The sequence below is a fragment of the Saimiri boliviensis genome, chromosome 3 (genome assembly GCF_048565385.1).
Source record: "Saimiri boliviensis isolate mSaiBol1 chromosome 3, mSaiBol1.pri, whole genome shotgun sequence".
Taxonomy (NCBI): Eukaryota; Metazoa; Chordata; class Mammalia; order Primates; family Cebidae; genus Saimiri; species Saimiri boliviensis.
Genome location: NC_133451.1, coordinates 115,232,076 through 115,246,123, shown reverse-complemented (window position 1 = coordinate 115,246,123; position 14,048 = coordinate 115,232,076). Strand labels below are relative to the sequence as shown.

Here is a 14,048-nt window from a genome sequence, read left to right as displayed (position 1 = left end):
TAATTTACCAAATCCTGCATTATATAAACAAGGAATGGTTCCCCCAAACTTGAATAAGACAGACACAAAAAAGGAAGCAGTGAGCAATATAAACTGTCATTCCAAAAGAGTACAGACTTAAAAGAGGGCACAGAGCAGTGACATACATTCATGTATATGGAGTTAGAGGGACACCAGAACCCTGTGGAAGGACGGCTCCGATTTCAGGTAGCAGGGTGGCAATCAGAGGGGGACTCTGAGCTAAATGAACCACTCATCTCTCCAATTTACTTGCTTACACACTGCCCATCCTACATATTTTTTTTATTGCAGTAACCTGGAAATTGTGTAATTTTAAAAAAATGAAAACATTAAACCAGAGTATAGTTTCTGAGAGATGATCACTTTCGGAAGACAGTTAAATCCAGTATTACAGAGTTACAGGGAATCAGGGAAGTCTGATATTTTAATATCTGTATTAAACTTTAGAGCTGTGCAGTCCAGTCACCTGTCCTAGCCACATGTGACTACTGAGATTTCAGTTTCAATTAAATGTACATGGTTACACCGCCACACTTCAAGTGCTCAATAGCCAAATGTGTCTAGTGGCTTCCAGACCAGACAGTGACGTCCTAGGCAAGGTTGAATCCATACCTTTCTTCCTTTGAATAAAAGACTTTCGTTCTCTAATTGTATGATGCACTCATTTTCTGCCCCTGCTTGTAAATTTAGTTAATTCACCTTGATGACTAGTTACAAATTACAATTTTAAAGTATACTTCACTAAGCCAAAAAGAAAATATGCAATATAAAGATAAATCATTATATACCTAAGGAAATAAAAATCTTTGAAATTAGATTCTATTAAAAACTAACTCTATAGAAATGAATAGCAATACTGCCAAACACATATGATAAAAGTCAAAACTGTCACTGTTGGTCTCAAAATACTGTTCAGGGAAGTTCACATGAAAAAGAAGTCTGTTTGTTTTGAAGAGATTTAATTTAAAAAGCAGAAAATTTCTAAGCTTTACCTTGACAAAAATACTGGTAGGTATAAAACGCCTGAGCAGCTGATTTGTGAAGTTAGGAAATCTAAGCAGGTTGATGCTGAGAGACGGTAGCTGCTGGTACCCAGCCATCAGAGGGTAGAAATTGTATAACATCTCCTGCTCTGCACCGGGCAGGATACGTAATCGGATCTGCAGCATAAAAAGTCACAGAGGAAGATCATCAAATACACATATATGCAATGTCTACATGTTGTTATCCTCCGTTATTTACAAAAGATTGGATATCCAAACCCTTTTAGTAAAATACTCGCTCTCTCCTAGTCCATCTTTCAAAATGTAGGGCTAATTAGTATAAGTTTAGAATGAGGCAGACAGGAAATGTATAAAAAATATATGGAGGATTTCTCAGTTTCTACCAAGATCTACAAAGGTAACTTATACCTCTTAAACATAAGAACACTAGACAGGTTAATATTTTCTCTGTCTTAGCCCAGGTAGATTTTAAGTTCACAATATGTTAAGGGATAATTTGTAGAAGAGTGTCTACTTGTAGACATTATGCCAACGTAAAACAAATTAGTTCTAATTTGTTCAGCTGTTTTCATTTTCTCTTAAGGATTTTACCTTTGCGCCACAGTAAGTAATTGCAGGATGGAAAAAAGATGTTTTGAAAATCTTTAGCAATACTTTTAAAAAGTATACAAACTGGTAAGATTTTGGCATCTTTATATTTCCTTTTTTTTTTTTAATTTCCTACTATTTGTAAGTCAACACCTGGAAAAAAATCAAGACACTCAAGAAAAAAAGCTTACTCATTTGTAAATAATACAGTTGGTATATTTGATACTGTATATTGTAAATATAAAACAGTACCCGAACATACAGCGTGTATCACATAACATTCTATTTTGCATTGAACAACAAACAGCCCTTGGAATCTGCAGAGCAGTTGACGAGTCAGGTAAACACTTCCCAGTGGTAAGCCATGCTGTTCTCTAATTATGCCTTGTTAATTAGAAAGTCTTTCCTGACTTTGGAGGGGCATCTCTGCCATCCCTCTCACAGTGGAGAACAGGACTCTCACTGAAGCATGGTTTTGCCTGGGTGTTTTCTTTGCTCATTTAAAAACCTGATGAACTTTTCCAACTCTGATTTGACTGCATGAATCAAAAAATCTAGGTAACTTACAGAAACCTTTGCTGTATTTAAACATAGCAAAGGTTCCATGCAAAATCAAAATCTCTATGAAACTGTACTGATAGAAACACGGGCTATTAATATTAGTACAGTGAGGTCTCCAGGCCTCCCACTGACGCACACACACACACACGCGCACACACACTCATCAGTAATAAAGGAGAGATTTAAGTTTTCCAGGAACTAAAACATAATACAGTCCAAGGATTTGTGGACTTTTGTTTTGTAAGAAGAACCCACATGTCTGATCTCAATGATGTGGCAAAGGTAACCCATCTTTCGAGGGAGCTGTACATAAGGTGCTAAAAAATTCCCCATTACCAAAACAACAGGGACCACAGTCAGCTTTACCCAGTTCATTCATAAAAAGTAAAGGTACAGTTCTCCACTTCCTGGAAACACTTTTGTGTCAACATAAGCAACGCAACATATGACCTGTACCTGTTTGAGACCTGAGAACATGAAGGCATCACTGGGCTCCACAGAAATTTCCACATCTTGAACTAAGTTGGTCTTATTCTGCAGGTGATACTTGACAGGCAAGGACTCTCTGACTCGCCCAAATGATGGCAAATCTACAGAGAAAGATGACACATTTCTCTTGGTTTAAAAAATAGCTCACCATTTATGGCTTCGTTTTGTAAATGAATCTCATTCAACGGACACAGTATCATTTAAATGAATAAAGTTACAGTGTGCTTGCCAGATAAGAAAATTCTTTGACTGGGCAACGGCAATAGGACTATGATAAGACAGGCTAAGGAAAAAGTGTTCTTCTAAAAATGACTGGCCTAGACAGGGTCTTGGCTAGCAGGAATAGAATTATATTTTAGGGATCATTTTTTTAATCTATAAAAGATTTCCCAAAATATCAATCATGGTTCCTAAACTAGAATAAGCAAAAGCTGTGTTTTAGCGAAGTTGTAAGTAAAACTTTCATTCATGCATTTATGGATACACTGTTGTTTGGGTGCGTGCGTGCGTGCATGCGTGCGTGCGTGCATGCGTGCGTGCGTGTGTGTGTGTGTGTTGGCAGCTCTGCCATTTTATTTTTCCTGAGATACAAAAATATGGAGTGCTTCATGAATTTGAGTGTCATCCTTGCACAGGGCCACGCTAATCTCTGCACCATTCCCATTTCAGCATACATACTGTTGAAGTGAGCACTATATACAGTTTTTTTCAAATTATAGACATTAGGATAACTGAACAGTTAATAAAGGAAAGTTTCTCTTCAAGAAGTATTCCAGTAAAGAAAGAATGAGGGACAGATGTTATCTGCCTCCTGGTGGGAGCACACACCATTTATGAAGTATTCTTGTCAAAAACCTGACCCTGAATCTGTTATCAAGCCTATAGACACGCCAATTTACAGGAACAGAGAAACATTTAAAAATGACACCATGCAATCTGCAAAATTCAGCCTGTGGGAAACTCTATAGGACAAATGACTTAGTTTCTTAAGCAAGAAAGAGATGGAGGTAGGGAGGAGAGGGACAGAGTGGTTGAGAAAGTGGTATTAGAAGAGGTGACGGAGGGGTTAATGGTGGAAGTCGGGGGAGAGGAGAGAGGCTGTGGGAGAAGGGAGGTAGTCAGCCTACCTGCCTACCTATAGGTTATAGATGGATAGCATGAGACTTATCCATCAATTACAGTATAGACCTCAAAATAAACTGAAAAAACATCCAAAGTTAACTAGGAAATTTTCAGCACTGGAATTTGATGACATTAAGACACTATTGCTAATTTTTAAAGTCATAATAATGGTACTATAATTATATATTTTAAAATACCCATTATTTTTAAAAGAGGCATATGAAAGTATGGCTTGAAATGGTATCGAGGATTTGTTTCAAAATAACAGGGGTGGGAGGAGTGTGTAGAGGTAGAGATGAAACAAGACTGGCCATAACCGACTTTTACAAATGTTGAAAAATTTTCATAACAGGATGTTAAAATAACTAAACTCTTAGAAGTTAAAATAACTACTGTTATTGGATCCTTCTCATCAAGTAAAATTTAAATTCTGCTACCTGCATTGACATGGAGAGGGATAGTTTCCACAATCACATGTGGCAGAGTGATGACAGTACTGATGGTGGGGATGTTCTCCATGGCTGAAGTCCTGTGACAAAAGAGGTCATCTTTTAAACTCACACTTTCCAAAAGAAGTTAATAAATCAAAAACAGGAAACGTGTACTCACCAACTAATTTCAAAAGAAATATGTTACTTATCCATTTCCCAAAATATTATTATTATTATTATTATTATTATTATTATTTGAGACAGAGCCTCACTCTGTCACCCAGGCTAGAGTGCAATGGCACAATCTCAGCTCACTGCAACCTCTGCCTCCTGAGTTCAAGCAATTCTCCTGTCTCAGCCTTCCGAGTAGCTGGGATTACAGGTGCACACCACCACACCCAGCTAATTTTTGTATTTTTAGCAGAGATGAGGTTTTGCTACGTTGGCCAAGCTGGTCTTGAACTCCTGACCTCAGGTGATCCACCCGCCTTGGCCTCCCTAAGTGCTGGGATTACAGGCATCAGCCATCATGCCCGGCCTTCTAAAATTATTAGTGGAAGTGGTTTTGCGAAGTTAAGAGCTTTTAAAATTCCATGTCTGAATATTTCCAGTTAACAAATGATAATGACCCAGGGCTGCTTTGTATTACCAGCGGGGGATAATCATTATGCACACCATTTAATACAGTGTTTTGGTAGCAATACTTTCTCAATTCAGGAACAGTGAAGTGATTTAAATTGTAACATAAATTCCTTAACTCACTGAGGATGGTTTACAGGTGGGCCCGAGACCAGTTTGAAGAGCACTGTTGTAACTCACTACAAGTATATAGCAGAAACTGAAGAACTGAAAGTATTTTACCATCAACAAACGTGGTAGTATTCCCATATTTAGGGAGCCAAAGTAACATTATGAAACTGGTAAGGAACTACAGGGGTGGTGCCAGGGAAATCCCTGTGAGTCTAGGGGCAGAGCAGCTGACATTATGTGCGAATTACCAGACAGCAAAAGCAACAGGCAAAAAAAATCTAAGCCCTCATCAGTAATACACAAATACACCTCTGTCATAATACCGCAGCATGACGGAATAATTCAGCAGGGCCTTAAACATGCTGTTTTGACAATGACAATCAAATAAATAAAACTCAACATCAATATGGTAAATTCAGGAATGGAGAAAAGAAAGACAAGTTTATTTACTTCTTAGTAATATTACGTATTTCTCAATTCTTAAAAAGTTTCTGCTTTAGTTCCTAACATGGTAAATATTTGTGCATATAATTAACATAAATAAGCTGTTCAGGGTTCTCAATGATTTTTCAAAGTGTAAAGGTGTCTTGAGACCAAAACGTTTGAGAACTGTGGGCCTACAGTTATCTTTTATTTTCTGCCTTTGTCAGGCTTAGGGATGGGTGCTCTTCATGAACAGACCCAAGGAATTTTCCTTCTTGCTCTATGCTTTGCATATAATTTATAACATGAAAACAATAAATAATACCATGTAATTATATATGCTAAACATATATTCTTTGAAGATAGTCTCATGAATTTCCTCCAGTTATACTGGTTTTTTAGGTTAAAAATTTTCCTTTAGTCAATTTTTATAATTTATAACCTTTTTGTGACAGCCATAACATTCAGATCTTTCTACTCATTACTCTTGAGTTGTATAAAACATTCCCTTAAAACTAGTATCTTCTGATTCCTTTCTCATTTTTAAGTAATACATGTTATTCCCTGCTTTAAAATTTCTGAAAGTAATTAAGCCATACCAAGGGGATAATACATGAATATCACGTATCTACTTCCCAGTCTAAGAAATAAATTACAACGATACAACTGAATCTTCTTGCAGAGCCCTTCCTGCTTGTATCTCCCCACCCCAAAGGTAACCACTGTCCTGAATCTGGTATTTATTATTCCTATGTATTTTATACTTTTCCAAATTATGTATGTAGTCCTAAGAAATATATAGCATGTTTGACATGTTTTTCAATGTCATATTAATATAATTTATTCATATTCTCATCAGTAGCTTGCTTTGCTCACTTTACCTTAAGATGTTGATACATGTAGCTCTGGTTCATTCATCTCACTGATACATAGTATTCCATTGTGTGAATATGTCACAATTTATTCTCTTTTCTATTGATGGGCATTTAGTTTTTTTTCCACCCCCCCATTTTTTTTACTATTACAATCAATGCTACTATGAACTTTTTTTTTTTTTTAATCAGGTTCTTGCTCTGTTGCCCAGGCTACAGTGCAGTGGCACAATCTCAGCTTACTGTAACCTCAACCTTTTGGGCTCAAGCCATCCTCCCACCTCAGCCTCCTGAGTAGCTGGGACTACAGGAGTGCATCACTGAGCCCAGCTAATTTTTGTATTTTTTCAAACTCCTGGGTTCCAGTAATTCTCCCATCTCAGTCTACGAAAGTGCTGAGATTACAAGTGTGAGCCATTGCACCCAGCCATGAACATTCTTTTTTTTTTTTTGGAGACGGAGTTTCACTCTTGTTACCCAGGCTGGAGTGCAATGGCACAATCTCGGCTCACCGCAACCTCTGCCTCCTGGGTTCAGGCAATTCTCCTGCCTCAGCCTCCTGAGTAGCTGGGATTATAGGCACGTGCCACCATGCCCAACTAATTTTTTGTATTTTTAGTAGAGACGGGGTTTCATCATGTTGACCAGGATGGTCTCGATCTCTTGACCTCGCGATCCACCTGCCTCGGCCTCCCAAAGTGCTGGGATTACAGGCCTGAGCCACCACGCCTGGCGAACATTCTTATACATACACCCTTTGTGTACAGATTTAGTTTGGCTAAAATTTCAATAGCATATAAGTCACAAATTGTGACAAGCACAAATTCAGGTTTAATTATCTTTTTCAGCTTTGTGTTCATATACATGTGACTTCTGCTCTTCAGAATGACAGAAACTCTCAAATATTAAGTGACAAAGATGAATAATAAAGATATCAGAATAACAAAGACACTGAAGAAAAGACCAGATTGATATAATTTTTACCTTTTCCAAGAGATAATATAATGGCCGGTTGCTACTCCACCTTCAACATTTCCAAGAGATGGACATCGAAGACAAAAGCATTCACTAGCACTCTCTCCAGTCTGTAAGACAACTACAGGGAAGAGTCTTTATACTCTTTATGCAATGGTTTCATCTATGAAATGAGAGTTTCACATCCAAGTAATATAACAAAGAAAGAATATCTCACCCATTATATATTATTTATAGAAACTCACAAAGTAGGGCTCAAAGATGTTAAATGACTTTTTCAAGGTCACAAAGTCCACTGTTTTTGCTAATGTATCAATATTCCATTACAATAAAATCCAGCGAGGCATCTATATATCTGTGAGTCAGTCCTATGGAAACTAATGAATGTGAAAAGCTTAGAGACAGAATAATTATCTTATGGTGATTGTTTTTCTTTTTCTAAATTATTTCACGCCTCCAAAGTAAATACTTTGGGGTAGAGAAAAAGCAAATAGAAAACTTCCGCTACCCTTAAAGTACTCAAAATATTCCAGAAAATTGTGGCTTTCTCTTAATAAACACATACAGGTTGATCATCCCTAATCTAAAAATCGGAAACCAAAATGCTTCAAAATCTGAAATGTTTTGAGTGCCAACATGACACAAAAAGGTTATTCTACAAGGAAAGGCATCCAGGCGTGGTGGCTCACAACCGTAATCTCACTTGGGGAGGCCAAGGCAGGAGGATTGCTTGAGCTCTGGAGTTTGAAACTAGCCTGGGCAACCAAAGGACACCCCGTCCCTTTAAATAATTAAATTAGCCAGGTGTGATGGCATGCACCTGTGGTCCCAGCTACTTGGGAGGCTGAGGCAGGAGAATAGCTTGAGCCAGGGAGTCCGAGGCTACAGTGAGCCATCATCCTGCCGCTGCACTCCAGCCTGGGTGACAGAGTGAGACCCTGTCTCCAAAATGAAAACAAAAAATTTTAAAAGGCCGGGCACAGTGGCTTATGCCCTGTAATCCCAGTACTTTAGGAGGCCGAGGTGGGTGGATCATGAGGCCAAGAGATCGAGACCATTCCGGCCAACACAGTGAAGCCCCAACTCTACTAAAAACACAAAAAATTAGCTGGGCATGGTGGTGTGCGCCTGTAGTCCCAGCTACTCAGGAGGCTGAGGCAGGAGAATTGCTTGAACCCGGCAGGTGGAGGTTGAGGAAGCCGAGATTGTGCCACCGAGCCTGGCGACAGAACAAGACAGCCTCTCAAAAAAAAAAAAAAAAAAAAAAAAAAAAATTTTTTTTTAAAGACCAAATGTTCTTTAGCATTTCAGATTTCAGATTTTTAGATTAGGGATGCTCAACCACTAAGTATAATGCAAATATTCCAAAATCTGAAGAATCCGAAATCTGAAACACTTCTGGTACCAAGCATTTCAGGTCAGAGATATAGCCTGTATTACTAACAGCACTCATACTGCCTCACTATTGCCTCATGTGGCTATTCACCTCTGTGCAAGAATGCTTTCCTCCTGCCAATTTTAGAGTAAATTCCCTGATGACAAGATAAGCACCCATTCAAACCAAGTCTTCTCCACCTTTCAGTTCTCCAGAGCCTGCAATGTCACTCCTTTAAATGCAAGCAGGCAACAGTACTTATTTAATGGCAATTTTAGCAATCTCTGAGTGAAACTCTGAAGTACAACAATCGGTCAGGTGTGGTGGCTCACACCTGTAATCCCAGCACTTTGAGAGGCTGAGGTGGGCGGATCACAAGGTCGGAAGTTTGAGACCAGCCTGACCAATGTGGAGAAACTCCATCTCTACTAAAAACACAAAACTTAGCTGGGAATGGTGGTGTGCACCTGTAGTCCCAGCTACTCGGAAGGCTGAGGCAGGAGAATTACTTGAACCTGGGAGATAGAAGTTGTGGTGAGCAGACATCACACCACTGCACTCCAGCCTGGGCAACAGAGTGAGACTCTGTCTCAAAATAATAATAATAATAATAATAATAAAGTGTCTAAACATTAGGTTATTTTTATGGTTTTCTAATGAAGAAGGTTGTGACAGATTCATGGAGGTCTGATTGTGGACAGAACACATTAGTGAAAGGGAAAAAAGCTGGATCAACCTTTGCTTTAATTAAGTATTTTTAAGTAACGTTAAAGACTTGGAAAATATATTGTAGCCCAGTAAATAAAATACACATCAATTCGAACCTCTAGAGATCGCCTTTTAAAAAACCTGGGCCATTCATATTAAATTCTGCCAAAGTTCTCCTTAATTCTAAGAAGTTAAACAAAATGATCATTATCTTTTCTTAACAATTAACATTAGGATCAATTTGTGAGAATGAAGTGGTACACTGCTGGTTTTGAAGACGGAGGAAGGAGCCAGGCACAGAGGAGTGCAGGTGGCCTCTAGAAGCTGGAGAAGACAAAGAAATAGATTTCCCCTGAGAGCCTCCGGAAGGAACACAACCAGGATGACACCTTGTTTTCTGGACTTCTAACCTGCATAACTTTAATGTAGTTAAATCTATGTCATTTTAAGCCACTAACTTTGTGGTCATTTGTTACAGCAGCAGTAAGAAACTAATATACCAGAAGTTCAAGCCAGAGATTATTGCTTAATTTAGTAAATACTTATTAGCTAAGTACTACGATGCTGGCAATATGAAGATGAGTGAGACACAGCTCAGGTTCTAAAGGAACACACAGTCTAGTAAGGGAGCCATATTTACAAATAGTAATTGCAATATAATGGAATAAGAGTAACAATGTAAGTATGTGCAAAAAAACACGGGAGTAAAGAAGGAAGAGTACTTAGCTCTGCTTGGGAGAAACAAGAAGTTAAAGTTTACACGAGCCCTGAAGATCAAGCCAGAGTTCAACAGGATGAAAAAGGTTTTAGACAAAACTTCCAAAGATATGTTCAAAAGTAGCTGGGGACAATGATGGACGAATGCCTGTCTGTCTTGGTTGAAACCTGGGAGCGTGAAAGGGCAGTAGGGAGCCTGGGGTAGAGGCAGCTGGGAAGGCCAGCCAGAGCCGGACCAGGTGAGGCCTCGAGGCAGTATGAAAGGCAGGCTGGGGAAAAGAATGCCAAGGAAGAAACCAGTTAAGAACCTGCTTCTGTAGACTGGGTGAGAAAAATGGTTAAGATGGCACTGAGAATGGAGATGAAAAGCTGAATTCAAAAAACGTTTAGAAGGTAGCACCTGAACTCAGGAATGGATGTGGATGTGAAAGAGTGCAGTTTTTCTCTGCCGTTTCCAGCTTGGATCAAGGGTACTTACAACGACCCCTCCAACTGGACATGGGAATGCAGGCAGCCTGAGATCGTGTGGCAGCGGAAGAACTTGTAGAGAAAGAACAAGGGAACCAAAGTCAGGATACTGGAAATGACCAACGCTGAAAGCAAAGGAATCAGCAAGAATAGACAAATAACCAGCTTCTACTAAGCTGTCAGAAGAGGAGCACTGAGCTAAGAGATTTCATACTCTCCCATATATACATATGACTCGATTATTTCACATACTGTACATCATCCTCTCTGCCTCTAAGAAGTGATGAAATGACCTTTTGAGTTCACAAAAGAGCAAGTGGTAGGGCTGGACACTGAATCTAGCTCAGTCTGACCCTCAAGCTCATCATTCCCAATTAATAACAGTAAGGAAAAAGGGAAGGAAAGAGAAAAACAAAGCAAGACAGTGAAAATGATTTCCAAACACACAAAAGAAAACCAAGTTTCAAGAATAGATGAAAAAAAAAAAAAAACAAAAAAAACCTCATGAAGACATTGTGAAAGCAAAAGATATTATTCGTACTTTTTAAAACAAGAGAGGTATTGTCCTGGGTTTGAATCAGTCTTACAAACTGTTTTAGCTGGGAGACTCAGAAAATTTATCTTCTATTTTTCTATATTTGCCAAAGTATCTTTAAGAAATTATCTTTTCTAGGGGAGGGATAACATGGGGAGAAAAGCCAGATACAGGTGACTGGGATGGAGGCAGCAAACCACACTGCCATGTGTGTACCTATGCAACAATCCTGCATATTCTGCACATGTACCCCAGAACCTAAAATGCAAATATATAAAGAAATATCTTTTCTCATTCCAAGTTATGAAAAACAGTAAACATTAAGAGTCAATGAGATAAAAGCCTTTAAAAAGTTCAAAAATGAAAAAAGAATTCTTTTTGTGAAGTACATTTTCAAAGTACAACTTCCTTAGAGTATGAAAAAAATCTGATCTTTAAAAATCAGGTATAGTCAAGCAAATGGTATTATAAATGACACTAATTCCACCTTAATTCCGTATGCATTTGCTTTCGTGAGTATAGGTCTCAAGTTCCCTCACTTAGTAAAAAGTGAATTAACTCCTCCATTGCCAGCTTACACACACACACACACACACACACACACACACACACACACACACACACACAATTCTCCTGCTCTTTAAGTGGGAATGGACCAACTTCTCACCATTGTCCACCTGGGACTCTAGCTGGTCCACTGTGGTCATGGATGGAGCAAGCTGGAGCTCACTGGAAACAATGGTGAGGGCCCAGGGTGAGGCACTTAAGACGTCCGTCATCAACAGAAAGGGGATGTCAGCATAAACCCTTTCCAGGTGCTCAAACTGTCACAAATGAAGATAAAAGGTCTGTCAGGAATTACTTTAATCCACGTTATCATTTCAGTCCATTTCTGTAACTTAAATGATTTCTAGTATGCCTCACAGGAACATACCTTGGTAGAAACAAATTTAACTGCAACGTCAAATGGAAAGACTGTTTCTATTGTTACGGTTTCATCCTGCAAGAAAATTTAAAAAGCACACTCAATGGATTCTCTAAATCTTTGTACATAAAGTTATAAAAAACACAATCTATCACTGATCAATAAATAATCCCAAATTATACACACTAAGAGAAAAAGGCCTTTCTTTTAGGTAATGTTTGTAAAAATCTGTGTAGAGAGAACTGAGTACCATTTTTTTTTTTTTTTTTTTTTTTTTTTGGAGACAGGGTCTCACTCTGGCAACCAGGATGCAATAAAGTGGCACCATCACAGATCACTGCAGCCTCGAACATGTGGGCTCAAGTGATCCTCCTGAGTAGCTGGGACTATAGGCGCACACCACCATGCCTGGCTACTGTGTTTTATTTTTTTAGAGATAGGGCCTTGCTATGTTGCTCAGGCTAGTCTTGAACTCCTGGCCTCAAATGATCCTCTTGCCTCAGAACCCCAAAGCGCTGGTATTATAGGAGTGAACCACAGCACCCAGCGAATGTGTTTTCTTATACATTATTTATCTCTATATCTAATGAAGTGGGTAGGGCAGGCATCATCACCATTTTGCAGAGGAGGAAACAGATGTTCCACAAAGCTAGGGTCTTCTTTTGCCTAAGTTCTTACTACACCTCAACTCAAAATGACTAATAATAAAGAAAATATTAATGTAATATGACAGACACTGCTATCATCACTACACATGTATTATGTAATGTTCATAATCACACAAGGAAACAAGTGCTATTATGATTGCCACTTTAAGATGAGGCCACGTAACTGGAAAGTAACAAAGGCATAAAAGCAGAACTGAAACTGTCAGGGAGCCTACACTCTTAACCAACATGCTACATTTCCCTTCTAAGAGTCTGTTAGAAAAACAATGGGGGCTGGGCACGGTGGCTCACACCTGTAATCTCAGCATTTTGGGAGGCTGAGGCAGGCAAACTGCTTGAGCTCAGGAGTTCGAGACCAGCCTGAGAAATGTGGTGCAACCCTGTCTCTACCAAAAATACAAAAAATTAGCTGAGCATGGTGGTGCACACCTGTAGTCCCAGTTACTTGGGAGGCTGACATGGGAGGACTGCTTGAAACCAGGAGGTGAAGACTGCAATGAGCCAAGATCGCGTCACTGCACTTCAGGCTGGGCAACACAGTGAGACCCCATGTCAAAAAAAAAAAAAAAAAAAATAGAAAAAAGAAAAAAAAATGGGGTTATTTTATCTTTCAAAACAAATAACACAACCTCTTGGTAAGAAATCTTTAAAAAAGGTCATACTAGTTAAAAGCTCAGGCTGTAACATCAGGCACAGCTGAACTCTAATCCTGACTTGATACATACTAGCTATGTGACCTTGAACCTAATGATGTGACCTTGGGAAAGTTACACAGGTTATCTGAAATGCTGGGACCAGAAATGTCTCAGACTTTTGGATTTTAGAATATTTCCATGCTTACTGGTTAAGCATTCCAAATCCAAAATTTTCCTGGAAGCATTTCCTTTGAGTGTCATGCTGGCACTCAACAAGTTTCAGATTTTGGAATATTCTGGATTTTGAATTTTCGGATTTGGAATGCTCATCTCATGCAGTCTCTTTAAGTCCCAGTTTCATAATCCTCACAGGGTGGTTAGAAACATTAAATGAGATAATACATATAATGTGCTCAAAGTGGTACCCTTATCTCCTAAGTTACCATACGGGATTCTATGTATTATACCAGGCTATGAGAAATTTTCAACAGTACATGACATGCCTTCTCTTTCACTAATTGAAATACTAACAATTTTGAGATGGTTTTCTTTCCCAATGACCTGTAAATAGCCAAGCTGTGCAGTAACAAAACTACAGCCCAAACTGTGCAGTAACAAAACAAATCCCCAAATTGCTAGGCCTTCTCCTCTGCCGGGTTGAGGACCCGATTCCTAAGAGAAAGCTAAAAAAAATTACTGTCAGGACCCAGAAGATACTAAATATCATAATGTTCTATTATATACAGCACAGCAAATCTATTTAAAAACGTGGCCTCTTAAA

At 38.8% G+C, this 14,048-nt stretch overlaps 1 protein-coding gene and 1 non-coding gene across 4 annotated transcripts in view; both read right to left on the bottom strand.

The window, feature by feature from the left end:
• Positions 1-14,048, bottom strand: part of TRAPPC11 (trafficking protein particle complex subunit 11) — a 54,356-nt gene that overhangs the window by 4,234 nt on the left and 36,074 nt on the right. For all 3 annotated transcript variants that reach the window (XM_074396682.1, XM_010344409.3, XM_074396681.1), the window contains 6 exons: positions 11,974-12,039; positions 11,707-11,863; positions 7,246-7,357; positions 4,223-4,314; positions 2,631-2,764; positions 1,014-1,181 (listed from right to left, as the gene is read on the bottom strand). In XM_074396682.1, coding sequence (XP_074252783.1) covers positions 1,014-1,181; positions 2,631-2,764; positions 4,223-4,314; positions 7,246-7,357; positions 11,707-11,863; positions 11,974-12,039 — 729 coding nt within the window. The remainder of the gene's footprint in view (positions 1-1,013; positions 1,182-2,630; positions 2,765-4,222; positions 4,315-7,245; positions 7,358-11,706; positions 11,864-11,973; positions 12,040-14,048) is intronic.
• Positions 3,254-3,356, bottom strand: LOC120363774 (U6 spliceosomal RNA). Its single transcript, XR_005579218.1, has one exon. It is a non-coding gene; the product is annotated as a U6 spliceosomal RNA (small nuclear RNA).